Source organism: Aedes aegypti, chromosome 2 (assembly GCF_002204515.2).
Source record: "Aedes aegypti strain LVP_AGWG chromosome 2, AaegL5.0 Primary Assembly, whole genome shotgun sequence".
NCBI lineage: Eukaryota > Metazoa > Arthropoda > Insecta > Diptera > Culicidae > Aedes > Aedes aegypti.
Window position 1 is genome coordinate 260731028 of NC_035108.1, and position 22066 is coordinate 260753093.

Consider the following 22066-nt stretch of genomic DNA (forward strand, 5'->3'; position numbering starts at 1 on the left):
GATAACGGTCGTTTCCGGAATTTCCCTGGTAGAGTATCGACCAATGCTTATTTTTCAGTTAACGATCGCTTGATTAGGAATCGTACCCATCAGGTAGATCATAATCATGCTAATTCACAAACTAATTTTAATCCGTCAGGTAGCCGTTCGAAACTTTTAATTTAGAATGTATCTACCCAAGGAAAAACCTTTGCCGATATCGTAGCAGGTAATATGAACTCCTCCCCTGTTCATACTATGAGTACCCAATCTAATTGTTTCAAATCAAATGGAAAAAACCCTGCCGCCACAGGAAACTTCTACTCCGCTTCTTTATCTACCGAAAATTCTAATGGGAAATCATCAGATAATGTATCCACTTCAAGTGATATGTCTGCCTCTGATTTTTTGTTTATCGTAATGATCGACTTGATAGGGCATGTGGGGGAGTTGCAATCATCATTCATAGGCGTATAAAACATCAACTGTTTTCGCCATTTGAAACTAAAGTTTTTGAAACTTTTGCTTGGTAAATATACTTTCATAGCTACTTATTTGCCTTTTCAATGCTCTGGACAGCAAGTTAATTTGCTCCAAACTGACCTGCGAAAATTGACTCGCAATAAGTCATTTTTATGTCATTAGTGACTTTAATGCCAAACATCGGTCATGCGATGATTCTCAAAGTAATTCCAACGGCTGAATTTTATTTGATGAGCTTTAGGATATTTCTCAATGCAATACCCTGATAGCCCTACATGTTTTTCCTCTTCTAGAAATCTATCTACAATTGATTTGGTCTTAACCGACTCTAGTCATCTTTGTAGCCAATTAGTTACTCATGCTGATTTTGATGCTGATCATGTCCCTGTTACATTTAAAATATCCCATGAAGCGATTCTCAATCCTATCAGCTCCACTTTCAATTATTTTCGAGCCGACTGGAGTATATATGAAACATATATTGACTCTAATCTTGATGTTAACATTTCTTTACAAACAAAACTTGATATTGACAATGCTCTTGAAACATTAACAAATTCTATTGTTAAAGCCAGGAAGATTGCAATTTTAAAATGTGATAAAATTTGAATCCGTGATTATAGACGATGATTTGCCGAACTCGCCAAGGGCGAAAAGCCACTCAAATAAAGATAAATAATAATAATGTAGACGATGATCTTAAACTTTTGATCCGTCTTAAAAACGCGAGGAAAAGGAAATTTCAACGCACTCGCGATCCTGCTATGGCAATTATATGGCAGGATTTGCAGAAAGAAATCAAGAAACGTTTTTCACAATTGAGAAACAAAAATTTTGAAAATAAAATTTCTATAATAAGAACTATTATTGAAAAAAAATCAAAAATATGAAAGCTCCTGGCGATGATGGAATTTTCTACATCCTCATTAAGAAATTTCCAGAAAGTAGTTTATCATTCTTAGTTGATATATTTAACAAATGTTTTCAATTAGCACATTTACCTGACAAATAGAAAAATGCTAAGATTGTACCAATTTAAAACCAGACAAAAATCCTGCAAAAGCTTCTAGCTATCGTCCAATCAGTTTGCTTTCCTCCATCAGTAAACTTTTTGAATGGATCGTTTTGAACAGACTGTTGGCCCAGATCAACGAAAATTCAATTTTTGCCAATGAACAGTTCTGATTCCGCCATTCGACCACTCATCAACTTTTACGTGTAACAAATTTGATTCGTTTCAACAAATCTGAAGGCTATTCTACTGGTCTTGCTCTTCTAGACATATAAAAAGCATTCGACAGTGTTTGGCATAAAGGTTTGTTCGTAAAAATAAAAAACACTAATTTTCCAACATACCTACATTGTTAAAATAATTCAAAGTTATCCTTCAAATCGTACACTTCAGATTGATTATCAGAACTCCAGATCTGAAAGACTTCCTGTAAGAGCTGGTGTTCCCCAAGGCAGCATTTTGGGACCAATATTATACAATGTTTTGACTTACCTGAGCACCCTCCACAGTAGTTTGCCCTTCCTGTGCTACCAGGAGCAATGGTGCAGGCGACATTGTGTTTCTCCGAGATAATCGGCTCCCCTTTTTCAGCCTCAGTCCGTGGTCTTAAAAGTGCGAGTAGAAATCCAAAAAAGCCTTTTACGGATTCCATTCTGAATGTCCTTATTTTTGTTCGATTCTCCCAGACCGTGCATTTCCTCTACCATCAGGATTCAGGAAAGAAAATCCAAACTGCAATCATCTGATCTACAGCCCTCGCCTCCACAATTTTGGGGATTGTTGATGTTTCATTTTACGCCGACGGGTGTTACCTTTAAGCAAACATGTCTCCCAATTTCCACTCCTGTTTGTCTACCCTTCCCGATCTGGGAAAGGCAACGACAGTGACGACACCAACGTTTGAAATTGATTGATGCGATGTGCTAAGCTTAAAAGGAAGAAATTTAATTTCTCAACTCTTGTCTGTCTTGTCGCCTCACTAAACGGAACACTTTTTTCATCTGGTTTATTGCAGCTCTTGCCTTTGTTCGACGTGAAATCGATTTTGCTGAGTGCCATAGCAGAACGGAAGCTGATTATCACCGTACCTTGGCTGGTTCAATATTTGGCCATGCTGGATGGTATTAGTCTCCGCTTGAGCTACTACAAGGACCTGTTCGATGTATTGTATGAACTTTACCTGAGGACGAACGCTTACGAGATGGCATCCGAGAGGAGGCTGTTAGTGACACCCACTTCCAAGTTTATCATACGAGCTTGCCTAGGTTGGCTGTTTGAGCATCCCAATATACCAGAAGAGTACCTCAGCTATCGCCAAGGGAGGAGATCTTTGCTATCAGTTGATGAAAAGCTGCAAAACTACAAAAAGATTGAATTACTTATTGAGAAAACTACTGCCGAAGAAATGGAGATTAACAAAGCTTTGATCCTAACAAAGGTTGACGAGCAGTCCGGGGGGATTCTGAAATGTGAAATCAAACCAGCAAAGGATGTATCTAATGAACCTCTTGCCTTATTCAAAGCAGACACAACGACGAACAAAAGCGAACGACTCCCACTCAACCCACTCCTAGAAAACATTCTAAATGCGGCCTGCCCTTTCCTAGCCGATTTCCGCGTCTCAATGATGCCATCAAAGGTCGAGAAAACTGTCTCTCGGTCCGGACGTTATCGTCACATAACAACGAAATACTCGGGAGTGTCCACCATTGCTGCCCAGCAGAAAACAACCAACAATCAACATCGACTGCTTGAAGCCTTCTTGCAGTCACAGAGCTTGTCCGTTCGCCGTACCGTCGAATTCGTCATCGAAAGGACTTCATCCGCTGCCGTCAAGGACTTCCAGGTGGCTCATCTTCTTCCGAAACGTAAAAAAATCACGGAGCAGATTGCCACCCTGCAAGCGGAATCCATCCCTCAGGCGACGAAGCAAATTTACATGATATGCTCCGCAGCACTCGCCGACATCAACGCCAGATGGGACGAGAAAATCCCACCAATGCTCGCCCGCCGAATCAAGGTTAGTGCTTGTTCTTCACATTATTTGGGGCCGTCCATATACCACGTGAATAAGGGAATACGAAAAAGTCAATGCTAGTCCATGAAGAGGGGGTGGGGGTAAACGCAATGTCCATGTAGACAAAGTTAATTTGCTCGGTGTACGGACAAACCGGACTAGAGTTTTTTTTCCTTTTCATATGAGTAAAATATCAGAGTAGTGTGTGATCCTTTTCCCGCGTCACATGCTCCTGCGGGGGCGGGTGATGTGAGCAGGATCAATCATGCTGCGCGTCGCTCGCGTGGCGTGATATAATAGTGTCGCGGATCGCAAATCGGGTTTAGCAGAGTTTTATCTTTTGATTGTATCGTTTGCTCCTGCGAGGACGAGGGATGAACACTAGTTCGGCGTACAATGCGATTATCGAACAATACCGCGAATCATGGATCGCAGCACCAAACATTGGTGACTCCCAGATCTCTACCTTATCCCATTAACCGAATATACTTCTCATGACAACTGTGGAGATGCAGAAGATTCTTCGGTTTCTAGTAACAATGGTTGTCTAGCTCTAAGGACGTGGCCGGCGCCGTTATTGACTTTTAATATTTGAGCTCTCGATTTGTGCACATTGAGGAATTACCATTAGCTAATCCCAAGCCCCATCCATTAAATCTCTGTGCAACTTCGATTGTTCTGGTCAATCACGGAGTAGCAACTACGAAATGTACGGTAATTTATGCTCATGCTCATGCACATATGAGTAAAATATGATAACACATGCTTTCGTCCTGACTCCTGAAGGAATGTTGAGTTTAGCTATTTGATCAACAAACTTTGAATGGTTCGTCACTTCAAGTGTCAACATTATTTTACTCTAATCAGAAATTTTCCATATCAATTGAAAATGTTATGATTACAAGCATGTTAATAACTCACAAAAAAATTGTTTATCATGGCAAAATGGTCGGGCTCCATATAAAGGAGCGGCAAAAACTACCAGAATTTTTTTTTTGAGATTTTTATGTTTTTTTATTATTTTAAAATATACCTCATGTGTTATATTATTATGATCCTTAATTGGAATTGAACTAAAATTAAAATTTATTTGACTTTTATGACGTCAAATTGGCTAAAGTTAGAAAATAGAAAAATGTGACAATGAAATTCAAAATTCATATTTATGGAATGCAATATTTCTCTAAAGTTATGCACTATCTGAATTTTTGTGGTTCAACACTTTTATCGAGCATGAGGATGGAAAAAAATATTTGGTTGAAGTTTTAATAGTATTCAATATTAAACTTTAGTAATTTGGATGATTTTGAACATGAAAAACAACTCTTGTCGCGTCATGTCGCCGCCATTTCGAATATTGCACATCAAAAGCATCCTTTGATCTTACAAAAAACGTTTAATTTTTTTGCAGAAATTTGCTGATTTTCAAGTTAGAGCTATTTGAATAATTCAATATTTTACTTATATTTTGACGATATTTTCCATACAAAATTAATTTAAAATATATTTAACCACTCATACACATTTTGACCAAAATCGGTCAAATACAAAAAAAAGTGTTTTCAATAAAATTTGATGGCATTTCTAAGAAAAAAAAATGTTTTAAAAAAAGTTACGTAATATGTGAATAACACCTTCTGAAACAATAAAAACGACAAATAACATATCTAGAATACATATTTCATCAATTTAGGCAATAAAACTACAGTCAAACCTCCATGAGTCGATATTGAAGGGACCATCGACTCATGGAAATATCGAGTCATGGAACAGCTATTCTTTGGAAAGCTGTTTGAAGGGACCATCATAGTAACCATGATTTTATGTTTTTAGTATGGTTCCATGAGTCGATATCGAGTAATGGAACATCGACTCATGGAGGGATGACTGTAGTTTTGGCCAAACTTCATTTTTTTCGACCATTGTGCATGGTCTAATCACTTATCAAAATGATCCTGTGATCCAACGAACCACTAACAAACATCCCTCCCAGTAACCTTTGTGGAGATGCAGAGGCAAACACGATCTCCAAATAGCAAAGGTTACACACTAACATTCCTTTCCTCATTCCCACCTAACTGCAAGGACGTGGCCGGCGCCGTTATTGACCCTGTATAAACAGAGGCACTGAATTATGCACACTGAAGAATATTACGGCCGATCCCAGCCGAACTTCTTGTTGGTTCTTTGTGCATTTTCACTGACTTCGGTCAATCGCGGAACAGCAACCATTGATATGTGTAGTCAGTCTAAGCTAAGCTAAGCTAAGCTAAAAGAAGTGGGATGTCTTTGACCATGAACTTAAGTGGCCAATCAACAAACCAATCCTGATTTTAAATTTCAGTTCAAAGTAAGTTAACTGGTTCTCATGGTTAGTGGTTAGAGCACTTACTTTCAGATTTAATTTCATTTTGTCATATATCAATACTCTGAGAAGGTAGTTTGTACAGTTTTAAAAAACAACCAGGTGAAATGTGTTGAAAACATGGAGTTGCTTTCAAGCATGGATTATCGGCAATATCTCAGCGATGGCTCAGCCGATTTTCAAGATTCTTTCAAGTATCTCATGTCCATATCCTCAAATTTTGCCTCAATGAAAGAAACCATTCCTAGGGGTGTTCAAATTTCTCCTACAGCAATTAAAGCAATACATTTTTGTTTGTAAACTGAAACTGCATGAGAATTGTGTCAAATCTCACCGAAAAAGTTGCTACTTTAAGTTCATAAAATTCGAATAATCGTGAATAATAAGAAAAATAACCCATGTATTTGAAAACAAACATTTTGAGCATCCTTCTTCTTTCTGGCGTTACGTCCCAACTGGGACAAAGCCTGCTTCTCAGATTAGTGTTCTTATGAGCACTTCCACAGTTATTAACTGAGAGCTTTCTTTGCCAATTGACCATTTTTGCATGCGTATATCGTGTGGCAGGTACGGAGATACTTTATGCCCTGGGAATCGAGAAAATTTCCAACCCGAAAAGATCCTCGACCAGCGGGATTCGAACCCACGACCCTCAGCATGGTCATGCTGAATAGCTGCGCGTTTACCGCTACGGCTATCTGAGCATCCTTAATGAGCCAAATTTGGGTAGGTCGCTGAATTCGACAGCTAAGGCTCTACCCAAGTAACCATTAGCACTAATAATAAGCCCTTAATCAGCATCATAAATGCGTACATGCATTATAATAGCACCACAAATGCTTACACACCTTATAACAGCACTTCCGCTGCATAGAAACCCTATTACAGCATCATTAATGCTCCTAAGCCTGATGCATACGGGCTTTAAATAAGCACTATATTGGCTCTATATTCGCATACAGGGCCTGTTTAAATGCCATCCAGTGTTTTGACAGATATACCACGTGCTTTGTGTTTACATATAGTGGTGAGAGGGAGTCAAACATAAGTCTTCTCACTCATACAATTGCAGGTTTTATGACGGGGAAAAGTGGTGGTTTAAATTGGTCACATTTCTTTCCAATAGAGTAAGGTGGGGCAAAAGTTCGACCTTAGTGGTATAATCAAAGTTTCCAGGAAAACAATAGCAGTTAAAACAAAACAAATACCATACAGTGAACCTTCAACATATTGGCTATAATTTTGCTGAACAAACTTGTGTCCAAATATTTACCCATTTTTAGTTATAACAGTTTTAAAATTTATTGTCTTATTCGATCTTTTGCCCCACCGGTGGGGCAAGAGTTCGAATCTAGTGTTGGGCAAAAGTTCGCTGGCTAAAACACAAAACATCGATCCTTTTATGACAGGCATACTTTACACCAGCCGTAAACTTAAGTTTTCCGAAAAATACACACTAAAATTTCATCGAAAAATTGCCCAAAACCGGGTTAATTGTAATATACTCAAAAATAGCCGTTTTTTGCAAAACTAAGTGAAAATGTAAAATTTTGGTGACAGTTTTCACACGATCAGACAAATTTAACTAAATTTGAAGATAATATGTGGATTTTGGGCAATTTGAAAATTTTTCCCTGATTTTATACATGGGTCGAACTTTTGCCCCGCTGATTCGAACTTTTGCCCCACTATGGGCCAAAAATTGTTTTCAAGCATTTATGCAAAATCTAATACACTTGAAAGCAACCTTATGATAGGCCTAGAAACGCCCTTACATAAAATATTGAAAAACATTTTATCTTCAATTGGTTCCATGCAACGAAAGTTTGACCAAAAATTACAATATTCACGTCGAAAAACAACAAATAGCCATAACTTTTCCAAATCTCAATCGATTTTTATGATATTTGGAGTAAAAGTCTCTTACTTGAATAGCATTCGAACCACAATGACATTTATAAGATTTGATTTGAATTGAGCTAGAAATCTTAAAAAGAAACTCTTACCCCACTCGAACTTTTGCCCCACTTTACTCTACTATTCATCTTATGTGGGCGAAAGAGCAAAGGAGCAGAACTTCAACAACTCAACTATACAGGTGTCGCAGGTTCGAGACGCAAAATTAGGAATTTCATCATCATAAAACAAGGATCAATATGTGGCAATTTCAAGTCCTCAAAAGGATGAAAACCACCAAAATGAATAAGTCTGATACGGAGAAGTACTATCTCAATCATTTTATTACATTTTGCATACTATTCGAGGTTTCCATTTTCATTCATTTATTTATTTACCTCGTGTACCAGCTGCTTGGCCGCATACGCGAAAGCTCTCTGGCTGCGTACGCGAAAGCACAAAATATTCGCCCGAAAAACCTGGCGAAAACAACTGACGTTTCTCACGTGGTCTTATATCAGCACTAGTGATGCCGAGAAGCACGGTTATATCTTCGCATTATAATGGCACGCTTTTTCGCCTTTTCTGGCATTATAATAGCATTATATGCGTATATAAAACTGACAAGCATCAAATGATTACCCTATATGCGCATATAATGCTGTTACCGTGCCGCATTATCGTGCTTACTGGTTACTTGGGTAGTGCTTTAAATATGTATGTAAGAGTTTGGTATCTTCGACCGAATGTTTTGAAATAAGTTGCACTACAACTTGATCCCTTTGGTTTTGATCTAAATTACTTATAACTGGTCTAGATCGTTTTTATATTTTATAATCAACATTTTTATCTTTTATGAAACAAAATTTCCTTCTGCAATGTGAGGGGTTGAGCAGGGATATGAGAACATTTTTGATTAGTAATAGAAATTATAAATTTTGCTAAATATTTATTTTACTATAAAAAAATCAGAAATTCCTAGTTTTTTAACCTGTGTCTATATTATTCAAATGTTTAAATGATAAAATGTAGTTTTTACGCCTGAAATATATTGCATGAGTTTAGTGCAGAATTTTGAGTAGAAAAAACTATTATTTAAACTTATTTACCTATATTTCCAAATTTGAAGCGACTACATGTAGTTTTATATCTAACATACACTTGAATGTTGATTTTCAAAGAAAACTCCAGATGTAGCGAAACTGCAGAAAGTGCTTTCTAAAGACCATTCAAATGGTTTGGGAACTGTACGGAAAACAAACGGTAAATTCACTGTTGATACACAGGAAACTCTTAAAATAATGATGGAGACGCATTTCCCAGGATCATATTTAGCGTCAAATGAAGATGAACGGGGTGCTCATATTGATGAGAGTTGTAGGCCAACCGGGACTATAAGCAATTCATCCATACCTAATACCATCTTCACGCGATCTAAAGTTGAATGGGCAATAAACTCCTTTGAACCGTTCAAATCGCCTGGGAAGGACGGTATTTTTCCTGCACTTCTACAGAAGGGTGGAGAAGCACTGATTGATTATCTAACAAATATTTTCAAAGCTAGTTTAACGTTTGGTCATATACCAAAGATATGGACTCAAGTTCGTGTTGTCTTTATTCCTAAGGCCGGAAAAAAGGAAAAAACAAATCCAAAATCTTTTAGACCGATAAGTCTTACATCTACCATGCTTAAAATCATGGAAAAGATTATAGATGAATATATTGAATCAGAATATTTGCGCACAATTCCTCTTAATAGGTTTCAATTTGCTTATCAACCATATAAATCTACTGTCACAGCTTTACAAAAATAGAAAGTACTCTTGACAAAAAAGAAATTGCTCTCGTTGCATTTCTTGATGTGGAAGGTGCTTTTGATAATACGGCTTACAAATCTATAAAAAAATCTATGGAAAAAAAAACTTTGACCCCCGCGTTAGAGTTTGGATAATGAAAATGCTGAAAAGTAGAGAAGTGTCTTCCGAATTGGGGGAATCATCAATAACAATAAGGACTACTAAGGGTTGTCCTCAAGGAGGTGTATTGTCGCCTTTATTATGGTCCCTTGTTGTTGATGACATTCTGAATAAACTAGTAGAAAGAGGCTTCGAAGTTATAGGATTTGCTGATGATATAGCCATAATAGTACGTGGAAAGTTTGATAATATCATCACAGATAGAATGCAATCTGCACTAAACTGCACTGTTGAGTGGTGCCAAAACGAAGGGCTAAATATAAACCCATCAAAAACAGTTTTAGTTCCATTTACTCGTAAAAGGAAAATTACACTCAAAAGCTTGATAATTAATGGATCCATTTTACAATATTCATCCAGTGTAAAGTATCTAGGGGTCATTCTAGATGATAAACTTAACTGGAGCTTACACTTAGAGCAGGTCATAAGTAAAGCCACGAATGCTCTCTGGGTGCGTAAGAAAATATTTGGTAAAAAATGGGGACTCAAACCTAAAATGATTCATTGGATTTACACAGTTATTGTAAGACCCAGAATCGTTTATGCCTCTTTTGTTTGGTGGCCTAAAACAAATCAAATTACATCCCAACAAAAGTTAGCGAAATTTCAACGTTTGGTCTGTATGGCTATAACAGGAGCAATGCACAGTACACCATCAAAAGCCTTATAGGCAGTTCTTTATAAGCTTTCATTACATCAATACGTGCAAATGGAAGCTGAAAGGAGTGAACTAAGGCTGCGAAGAACTACCATTTTTCTAGAAGGCAATCTTTCTGGGCATCTTAGTATACTGAAAGATTTTCGTATTGATAAATCAGTACTGATGATCGAAGACTGGATGGAAAAAATACAAAAACCTAGATAAACCATATGAAGTGATTAATACGAATCGCCAAATATGGGAATCAGGAGGGCCTATTATTTCACCAGGATCGATTATTTTTTACACAGATGGTTCCAAAATGAACGATAGTGCCGGAGCTGGTATTATAGACCGGGAATTCATGTTTCAATAGCTATGGTAAGATGGACAACCGTCTTTTTTGCAGAAGTATACGCCATCTTAGAATGTGCATATATATTTTTGAAAAGAAACTACGGACATGCAAGGATTTGCATATTTTCAGATAGTCAGGCGGCTCTGAATGCATTAAAATGTTTCGCATGCCAATCAAAATTGGTTTGGGAATGTATAACAATTCTGAAGCAATTGGCTATGAAAAACCAGATCCATCTGTACTGGGTGCCAGGCCATTGTGGGATTGAAGGAAACGAGAAAGCCGATTTACTTGCCAGACAAGGCGCAAGTTCTCAGTATGTAGGACCAGAACCTTTCTGTGGAATATCTAAATGTGTAACACAATTGGAATTAAAGCAATGGAAGGACAATATGATTCAGTTGAATTGGAAAGCTATAAACAATTTAAGGCAATCAAAACTCTTTATAACTCCAAACAAACAAATAACGGAAAGAATCTTGAATTTAAATAAAAAATCACTAAGAATATTTATTGGGCTGCTTACGGGACACTGTCCGGAAAGATATCATTTGAAAAAGATAAGTCGAAGTCAAATTGATGTCTGTCGGTTTTGTGGCTGTGAAAAAGAGACCTCTCAACATTTGCTTTGTGACTGTCCAGCATTATTTGCAAGTAGGAAAAAATATTTCAACAAGGGCATTCCTTCGGAAGGGAAGTAAAGCCGTTGGTCCCGAGATGAACTAGCCCAGGGCTAAAAATCTCGTTAATAAAGATAGAAAAAAAAACAAGGGCATTCTAAATCCTTCTGAAATTTGGTTACAGAACCCTAACCTAGTAGTTAAATTTAATTTAAAGGTCATTCCGGATTGGGATACCTCGCATCATCAGATAACGGCAGTGAATGGTAACTCTCCGTACTGAGCACGTTGCGATAGTAAACAGGGATATACCACAATAGATCAATTAATGGTCGCAGTGGTTCAAATCCCAAGAAAAAAAATGCACGAATATTATTTATATGTGTCAGAACGTCTATCAAACGTATCCTATGGCCTTTCCCATATTTCTTAAGTAAGTGTTCAATTAATCATTCTTTTCCATTCGCATTCGCAAGGACGTGGCCAGGACAACTCTCGACTGTTGGAGGATGCGTCAATCTTGTCTAAGAGTCAAAGGTTGGTCACAAATCTTTGACTTTGGTAACGGACGGGGAGGAGGCAACTCTCATACAACGGTCTAGGATTGTACCACTTACGAATTTGTGCGAATTGCTTAATGCTAATGCTAAAAACCTACATGTCATCACTTTGAAATTTGATTTATTGACAAACAGCTTGATAATATAGACATCTTTTACTTCCCTCAATGTGGGAACAGGTTGGTGTCCTTCATCCGCCGTGCTGACGTATCACTTCTTCCGGTAACGCTACCTCGAGATGCTGCGCGTATGCGGCGGCGACGTTCGGTTGGGCCAGTCGCGCTAGGTTATACTGAGGCGGGCGTCGATACTGTACATTGTTGATAACGGATAGTTTTGGGCGCAATTTCACCATCACCAGGTAGTGGTCGGAGTCAATGCTAGCGCCAGGATAGGTTCTGACGTCGGTTATATCGGAGAAGTGCCGCCCATCGATCAAAGCGTGATCGATTTGTGATTCCGTCTGCTGTGGTGATCTTGAGGTGTATCGATAAAGAAGGCTGTGCTGGAAGTAGGTGCTGCGAATGACCATGTTCTTGGAGGCTGCAAAATCTATCAGTCGTAGGCCGTTCTCGTTCGTCAGCCGGTGGGCGCTGAACTTTCCAATCGTCGGTCTGAACTCCTCCTCCTGGCCAACCTGAGCGTTCAAATCTCCTTGACGTCGTGGCTTGGGCAGCGGTCGTACTCGCGTTCGAGCTGCGCGTAAGATGCGTCCTTGACATCATCAGTGCTTCCAGAGTGAGGGCTATGCATGTTTATGATGCTGAAGTTGAAGAACCGGCCTTTGAGCCTTAACTTGCACATTCTTTCGTTGATCAGCCACCACCCGATCACGCGCCTTTGCATATCACACATCACTATAAAAGCAGTTCCCAGCTCACGTGTGTTGTCGCAGCTCTGGTAGATGGTAGTCCAGTAGGGTACGGCTTATTTTTCAAAAGTTCTCAAAACCAAAAATTCGTTTGCTCTACTGAATTCAAATCACATTAAAAGAGAAACCTCAAAATCTGAGCCAAAAATATTAACATTCAGAGGTGGCGCAAGCGTGTTGAAGGTGAATTTTCAAGTTATAAAAAAATGACCTGCAGTTAAGTAAACATAACTTTGTTATTTTTCAACCGATTTCAAAACTTTTAGCACCATTTTCTTTCAAATTAAATTTATAAAAATTTTCTAGAACATCGAATTTGTCTAAAATCAAAACTTGTCTTAGTTTTCCAAATTTTTCCTCATTTTGCTTTTATCCAAATTTTTCCTCATTTTGCTAAAAAAAATCATTTTTGTTTTACCATAACTTAATTAAAACCCAATCGATGCCAAATATTTTTACACACTTTTGAAGCAAATTTATTTGTTTTCAAACTGTACATACAACATTTTTTTCTAAAAAATATTAGGACTTAGGTATTCAACAAAAACTACCCAAAAACATGATTTTTCAATGAAAAAATCAAATTTCCTTGGATTATTTAAGTTTTTTTTGCCGAAAATAGCATTTTTTTCTATAAAACTTAAATATGTAAAGCATCTTGCCTTAATTACGAGTTGAATAGTGCATATATTTTTTAACATATGCAAACATAATTTTGTTTCAAAATTATTTAAAAATTGTTGCAAAGTCCTTCCCAAAGGTTTAACAAATGAGAAAATCAGTTTCAGCTTAAGAGACAATATTTAACTGCCAAAAATTTGACAAAACTGGCATTTTTCGGTAAAAAATAATGTTTTTGTGCAGTTTTTGCTGAATATCTTGGTCAAGACATTTTTTTAGTGAAATGTGATATATAAAAGGTTTGAAAACAATTAAATTAACTTCAAAAGCATGTAAAAAGATTTGGAATCGGTTGAGTATTTTTTTTTTCTTTTTAAGAGACTTTGCCCTGACGGGGCATTCGTCTCTGGTTGAGTAATCATGAAGTTGTGGTCAAACAAAGTTGAAATTTTTAGTAAAATGAGGAAAAATTTGGAATAAAAACTTGTTTTGATTTAAGACAAATTTGGTGTTCAACAAAGTTTTTACAAATTTAATTTTGAGGATATTGATGCTAAAAGTTTTAAAATCGGTTGAAAAATAACAAAGTTCTGTGTACTTCACTGAAGGTCATTTTTTATAACCTGAAAATTCAACTTCAAGACACTTGCGCCACCTCTACATGGAATTGTAAATATCAACAAAATACCGAACTTTCAGCTTTTCAGGAATCTATATTGCATATAAGTACGAGTAATCGCTGTAGTGGAACATTTTAAGTTTGAAAAGACGAATAATAGCGCTCATGATGAATTTGATCGAAACCCTATGCAAAGGAATTGCAAAAATGTTATTTTCGTTATGCTGTGTTACCATCTATATCTTATAAAACATCCATATATTTGTAACATTTGAAAAGAAAAATGTGCGCAACATCTGACGATTTCTTTAAGGAACCTACGTGGACATTAAGAGAGGGGGAAAGGTTGACGAAATGTCAACGTTTACCCATAAGAAGGGTAATGACCAAAATTGTTTTTTTTTATGACCACGTGATATATGGACGGGCCCCTTTTGCCGTGCGGGATGAAAACGTCCCACACACAATTTCGTTGTTCGTGATTGGTTTTGCAGGAAGGATTTGATGCATTGCTCCCGAGTGAGACCCTGGAGCCGGTGAAACGAACGTGCATCAATCTTGCACTGGAACGGTGCCTCGTCAAGACGAACGAATGGCGCCAGACGCATATGCTCGAAATCGGTAAGTGGATGTGTATGCAACGTCGTAAATCATAGATTAGAAGCTTTTAGCGTAATTAGTGTTTTGAAAATTCTGATTTGTATTCATACGAAGCTTCCGGGTGATGAATATTGCAGAAGGAGTAGAAACTTCGAAACATGATGCAGTAGTGATTTGTGGTCCCGAGTTCAATTTTGATGAATTTACTAGTTCTGGCCATCGAAGTCACAGTTGTGCGAACGATATATTTTCAATTTAAATTTTGCATGCAGATATTTGATAGATACGAAGGTTGCCTTCGAGATTGTGGGTTTGTAATGTTATAAGGCAAGACCTCACCGAATACAAGCGTGTGCTAGAATAAGGGTGGATTTCTCCACAGTAATTTCCTTATAAACCTACATCGTCTTTGTGCCACCTTAAATCACCACCTAGAAAGCTATAATTCACAGCACACTATTTTTATGGTAAGGATAGTAAGGAAGATATTGGAGATAAGATTCCCAAATTTTTTTTAATTTTGAACTGCCCTAATAGGTCATTCTAATGCAGAAATAATTGCGATTTTTTGTATTGCATCATGAGAAACAATTAAAAGTTACTTTAATTTTATTTCTTTTCAAACGTGCACCTTGACTACATTGACTACGTTGCCATTTTCTACATCATATTCGTTTCCCACTTCTCAGATCTGTTCTGCAAAGACATCCCCGGAGAAGCTTCTAAAGCCGTTAAGGACCCACTCAACAAACAATCCCTTCCTGTGGCACCGTTAATCGTGGCATTGGATCGAGTGCAGCACACCGTCGTGTACGAGCAACTCCAGACCATGATTCACATTGCCAGCTCGTATCCGGAAGAGCTTACCCCGGAAGATTTAACCAGATTCCTTACCCTCGTGATGACATACCTGGACGAGCAGGATACAACCCAATCGATGAACCGTACGTTGGCGTACATGCTGCTGCAGTTGGCCCTACTGATAGGTAAGATTAGGCGACTTCAGTCTCCGCTTCAATCTGATTTAATGCTTCATTATCGTTTCATTGCAGTTATCAACCGATGTGATCTAATTGTACCTGAGATAGTACAAATGCTGTTGTCCGTTTGGCAGCACCGGAAATTGAGTGAGTTCTGTGTTGTTCCCGAATCGTTTAATCACGCCAATGAGGATGATGAGATATCAAAACTTGTGCTGGGCAATAGCACTGCCACAGAAGATGCCGAGCGGTCCATCGTGGATGAAGAAGATATCATGCGTATTAGACAAAGGAAGCAGCAGGAAGGTGAGTTGAATTCCTATCCCACAGGCTCGGTGATGTTTGACGAGCGTGAGCGAAAGTTTTTGCATGCTGAGCACATGTAAGTGACGTTTAGATTAGGGTTGTCGGACCTTCCGTAGTCTAACTTTGGATAACTCTATTAGTGCAACTAGATTAGGAGAAAGTTCTAGTTCAGGGACTATGGAGCGCTCATTCGTCGTCACCGCTCGACAAGCACCGTAATTAATTTGCTCGCTTTCTAACTTACCTTATTTACTTTTGGTTCAAATCCGACCGGACGCTACCACATACAGATACCAACTACATCTTTTCGACGCTGGTGAGCAACCGTTGCATCCGGATGATGGCCGCCCGAGGTGTGGACGACGTGTTTGCATGCTTTGCTAATTTCATCAACAGTTTGGTTGACTGTAATCTGATCAGCATCCGGCTATTGAACGAGCAATTTATAAAAATATTCAACGAAAGCTGGCAACAGGTAAAATGCAATTAGGTTCTAACTTGGTTTTCTAGTAATGTTGTTTGTTCTTGTTGATGGATTGATGAAATGTGTATGGGTGTTAAATTTAAGAAATTAGTGCTGAAAGACTGTCGCATTGGATAATATCTGAGCATTAATTTTTCTTGGATATCAAAACTCTTATTAACTCGATATTTTCTTGCAGCATTGTGTATAGCTAAATTATCTCCTGTTGTTATACATTGTGCTATTTTCGTTTCCTAAATTTATTGACATTTTGTAAATCAGTTTAGTAATCAATGTTAACATCACACTTATTTCTAATGGTTTATTTTCGGAGCCAAGTGTATGATCGAAGTTGTGCCATTATTTCTCCATCAGCGCTCAAAATATCGAGCGTCATTCGCCACAATCCTTCTGGAACCATCGGAGGAACCCACGATGCTACGGGGGCATAATTTTTTATCCAGTATTCTCCCCTGGGCAGTGGACAATATCTTTCCTCATCAGTCAGCTGAGGGAAATTCGTAGTATCAGCCCATAGGTGCTGATAATCCCGATACGATCCGTTCAGCACATTGCATACTTTTTCTTGTGCTGTTTTCATCGGGTATTCAACGAACTGATTATTACCGATCCGACTGTAGGCCACAGATATACGAAACTGAAAATCAAATTTATTGAATTAGCGTCTGAAATAGAGAAGTTTCACTTCTTTTAGATACTTCAAACTGATCGTCCATATCTTTGGAGATGAACAAGGTACCGTTCAGCACGGCCACGGTTCGGTTGAACTTCATGACTCTCAAATGGCTGGCATCGATCAGCTCTGGTCCAATAGTTTGTTCTACACGCTGCAGTGACAATTCCATCGTGGTTTGAAAGGCCAGATGGGATTCGCAAAACATCACTAGAAAAACGAGAATGCAGTTGGGGAAATGTACGAACTTCGCCATTGTCTGACGTGCAATGAACATGTAAACTAACTAGCTGATATCTAAGCGCAACGCAACGTATTGACATCCGGTCAGGTTTATAACTTCTGGAAAAATTAACTCATCAAATTGCGATTAATTGATTTTAGTCACGAACATTGACTGATGGGTGATCTACAGGGGTATAAATGTATGGGCAAAATCACTCTTAAAATAGAGAAAGTTTAATAAGGCTGAGCTTAAAACTAAGCTCTAAATTGAGATTTGTGCATTTGTCAAAATAAAAAAAACTCGCCTAAGATTAATAGAACGTCGTTTTCTACATTTTATCAATCACGATGAATGGACAACCTAATTTTTCATGATGTTTTGACCAACTGTGAGAAAGTTTTGACGAAAGCTCAAATCTCAATTGGTTTGGTCTTTAGGTAGACTAGAGCCGTTGAACTCAAGATATCATATCATATCAAGGTTATATTTTTATTTTCTGGGTAAAAAAAACCAACGCAGTGGTTTTCAAATGGTGCTCCGCGAAACCTAATCAGGTGCTCCGTGCGAGTCCATGTAATTTCTAACCTTTCTCCAAAATATCTGAAATAAAATGTATTTGTAAATACACTATGGTGTTCCTAATTCGCCAGCCTCCATAAGAAATCAATGTTAGTGGCGAATTCAGGATCCGAAATTAAAAACGTGGAGAATACTGGTGCAAGTGGTTCAGTATTCGCCACCCCGATTGTTGATACAAAAACAAAGTTTCTCATTAGTTTTTATATATTTCCTGCTAAACATGGATTGAAAGCTTTCGTTTAACGTATTGACGGTAAAAAAAAGTCATTTGATTTATGTATAAACATAATTTTTCCTTAGGGTGGCCAAAACTGGTACACCTTCCCTATAACTTTTGTAGAATATGAGTTCCAAATATATTCAAAATATATAAAACGTATTGATTTGAAATGAATCATTGTATCAGGGATGGTGTAATAGTAATACAAATTTAAGAAACCTCATGCCTGAAAGAAGGGACCAGACAGGACCATTTAAAAATTTAGAAAACAAAAAAAAATCAAACAGAATCAAGGGTAGTCATAAAATATTTTTCAGGGAATCCGGTAAGACATATATTTTTTAATTTATTTTGTATTTGCGACAAATATTACGCGTGGAATTACGACTAGTATTACTGTTCGTTTTACAGTATGCATTTAGTGATTCTTTTACGGATTCCCTAAAGAATTTCACCAAGAATTTCGTTCAAGATGCTCTCTAGAATTCATCCTAGAAAGATTCCAAAGATTTCCCAAAAAAAAAATCATCACATTTTTTTTCAAGAAAGTGCTAAGCCAGTGGGCACATGTGTCTTCTAAATGAATAAATGGTAATCAATTTATAAAAATTAATGCATAAATTTGTAAATATTTTTAAATCATAGCCAAACAGACGTAACATTCGAATTATTTTCATTGTACAGTAAAATGATACACAATTCTAATGCAGCCCACAGACGCTCAGACGGTTTGACCAACATTGACTCCGCCCCTAGGTTGATGCTCATGTTTGACCTATATGATGCTGCTTGACGAACCAATTTGACAGTTTGTGAAACAAACTGTTTGGTTTTGCTCGAACCACCGGCGGAGCCAAATGTTTGACGAACTGATCGTACCTTCTGTTCCAAATTGAAGCTTCGACGTCCTATGAACTATGAATGCAGATTAGTGGCCACTCAAAATGCGTGAATTTACAAAGCGTCGACGACATGGGGATCTATAAAATGTGCGCAATTGAGTTGGTTCTATATATTCCACTGGCATTTTCCCACAATCTTTAACCTATTTCTTTACCAAATACACCAGCAATTTTAGCTCAAAGTGGAATTCCTCCAGGGATTGTGCCAGGAAACTCTACAATTAATCCATCAGGATTTTAAACCCTTTTAAAGTTCTTCCAGAGATTCCATCGGAAGTTTTTGTAAAGATTACACCAAGAATTCCATTAGAGATTCCACCACACTTTTTCTTCTTTCTGGCGTTACGTCCCAGCTGGGACAAAGCCTACTTCTCAGCTTAGTGTTCTTATGAGCACTTCCACAGTTATTGACTGAGAGCTTTCTTTGCCGATAGACCATTTTTGCATGTGTTTATCGTGTGGCAGGTACGAAGATACTCTATGCCCTGGGAATCGAGAAAGTTTCCATTACGAAAAGATCCTCGACCAGCGGGATTCGTACCCACAACCCGCAGCATGGTCATGCTGAATAGCTGCGCGTTTACCGCTACGGCTATCTGGGCCCTGGATTTCATCAGACACTCCATCAAAATTTCGTCCAAGATTTCCATCAGTAGTACTTCTAAAGATTCGATCAAGAATTCCACGAAGGATTACATCAGGAGTTCCATTAGGATTTCCATCACGAGTTTCTCTAAGGATTCCATCGGAAGTTCCTCTATGGATTCCATCGAATGTTTTTCTAGGGATTCCATTGGACGTTTCTCTAGGGGTTCTATCATGAGTTCTAATGAGGATTTCATCAGATGTAATAATAAAATAATAATAGTTCATTTATTTATCTTTTGATAATTACAATTTACAAACAGAAATTAAAATACGGAGTACAAAAACATCTTATTATCTATATCTGTTTTTAATCCAAATTGAACATTTCCTTTTAAATTCAGCGATACTCTGTGCGTGTTTAATTTCACTTGGCAATTCATTAAAAATTCTTATTCCTCTATAGTATATTGATTTTTGTGTACTAGTCATAGTAAACGGCACAACACGTATATCATAATTTCGTCTAGTTTGATGCATATGAATATTTCGTCCTCGTTCAATAATATTTGTCAAGTATTCTGGCATTTGATTATTAGTTAATTTGAAAATAATTGTCAATACATTGAAAACAATACGTTCCTTTACTGAAAGCCACTGTAAAGCATCTAACATTCCTAATATGGGCGTGTATTTGCTGCAATTCAATATATACCGCATAAATTTGTTTTGTAACCTTTGCAACCTACTCAAATGCGTATCACTGGCTAAAAACAAAACAGAAGAGCAATAATCGATATGTGGCGCCACCAATGTTTTATATAAGAATATCTTACTCCAAAAAGTCAATTGACTCCCTAATCTAACTAGCATACCATATTTTCTTGCTACTTTTTTGATTACATTATCTATATGCTCTTTGAACTTTAATTTATCATCAATATAAACCCCTAGGTATTTAAAAACATTCACTCTCTCAACTTCAATTCCCTCAATGTCCATTTTTAGCTCAGTATAATTTAATTGTTTTTTGTTACTTATAATCATGCATTTTGTTTTTTCCACATTCAACTTAAGCTTTTTAATTTTCAACCACTTGCTTAACAATGACACGTCATCCCTTATTTTTCTAATTGCTATTTTCTCGTTCTTCTCTGCAATGAATACCACGGTATCGTCTGCGAATAAATTTATGTCACAATGCTTTATAGCCTTCTTCATATCGTTGATGTATAAAATAAATAAAATCGGACCTAAAACACTTCCCTGAGGAACACCAAACGGCACTGACTTTGGAACTGAAGTAGAGTTTCTATACTGACATATTTGTGTGCGACTGGATAAATATGATTCGAACCATTTGAGAACCTGTCCTCCTATGCCATATTTTTTCAAAACTTTTAACATTTCTGGGCGTGATATAGTTTCGAATGCCCGTTTAAGATCCAAAAATAAAACAATTATCGTTTTCTTTTCCTCTATCATTCGTTTCCATTTATACAGAAGTAAGTTCAAAGCAGATTCACACGAATGGTTCTGTCTAAATCCAGATTGTTCACTTATTAATATCTTTTGCTCATTTAAATACTCAAGTAATTGATCTTTAACTATAACTTCTAACACTTTCTCGTAAACTGGTAGCATATTTATAGGCCTATGTTCTTCAGCTTTCGTTGTTCCAGACACTTTTGGTATTGGTACCACCGTTGATTGTTTCCAACTCCTGGGGAAATTTCCCTGTTCTAGAGACTCATTAATTATTCCAAGCAAATATTCTCCGGTAACTTCTAATGAATCTTTTAGCACTTGTAAATTTACATTTTCGATGCCTGATGAACTACCAATTTTGTGAATAGATTTATACAACACATCATATGAAATACGATGGAACACATTCCATGTTTCAGCAAAATGATCGCTCTCATCTTCAAAGCAGTCTGGAACATCTTCAATACTGCTGTTAATTTCCTGAATGCTATCAACAAAATAACTATTGAACCTTTCACATATTTCATGATCGTTCTCTACAACCTTTCCATCAAATGTTAACCTAATTGGTGGTTTTTCTTTACTCTTCCATAACGACTTTAAGGTTTTCCATAATTGCTTGCTATTTCCTCTATTTTGTTCAATTTTCCTTTGAGTGAATTCTGCTTTAGCTTTTCTGATAGAGTATGCATACTCATTTCTTAAAACTTTGTACTGACGCCAATCAGCTTCATCCCAACTAGTACTAGCTTTTCTATACGCATCGTCTCTTGCAAGTTGCAAACTTTTCAACTCTATTGTGTACCATTTTTTCCTACTGTTGCATTTTATGCTTTTGATAACAACAAGCTTATTTATGTTCTCTTTCAACAAGGTGCTCAAAATATCTGCTTTTTCATCTAATTCTCTTTCACTATTATCAGACATGCTTCTTCTCAACAGAGATATAAGTGCGGCTTTTGAATATTTTTTCCAACATTTGAAAGTTATATAATCCTCTACAGGT

At 37.3% G+C, this 22066-nt stretch overlaps 2 protein-coding genes across 2 annotated transcripts in view; one reads left to right on the plus strand and one right to left on the minus strand.

Moving 5' to 3' along the window:
- The window catches only part of LOC5565687 (protein disks lost), a 286162-nt gene that overhangs the window by 254860 nt on the left and 9236 nt on the right, over nucleotides 1–22066 (plus strand). Inside the window, exons 7-11 of the mRNA XM_021844895.1 lie at nucleotides 2490–3494; nucleotides 14512–14638; nucleotides 15307–15603; nucleotides 15670–15903; nucleotides 16194–16378. Coding sequence (XP_021700587.1) covers nucleotides 2490–3494; nucleotides 14512–14638; nucleotides 15307–15603; nucleotides 15670–15903; nucleotides 16194–16378 — 1848 coding nt within the window. The remainder of the gene's footprint in view (nucleotides 1–2489; nucleotides 3495–14511; nucleotides 14639–15306; nucleotides 15604–15669; nucleotides 15904–16193; nucleotides 16379–22066) is intronic.
- Nucleotides 16534–17753, minus strand: LOC5565691. The gene is made up of 2 exons (XM_001649998.2): nucleotides 17086–17753; nucleotides 16534–17024 (listed from the first exon to the last, which is right to left on the minus strand). Exons 1-2 carry the CDS (start codon nucleotides 17335–17337, stop codon nucleotides 16689–16691), a joined length of 588 nt encoding a protein of 195 aa, XP_001650048.2. The 5' UTR covers nucleotides 17338–17753; the 3' UTR covers nucleotides 16534–16688.

Coding starts and splice junctions, on each gene's coding strand:
- LOC5565691 (XM_001649998.2), bottom strand. CDS start 17,337: ATGTTCATTGCACGTCAGACAATGGCGAAGTTCGTACATTTCCCCAAC. Junction 17,025..17,085: donor ATATGGACGATCAGTTTGAA/GTATCTAAAAGA, acceptor TTTGATTTTCAG/TTTCGTATATCTGTGGCCTA.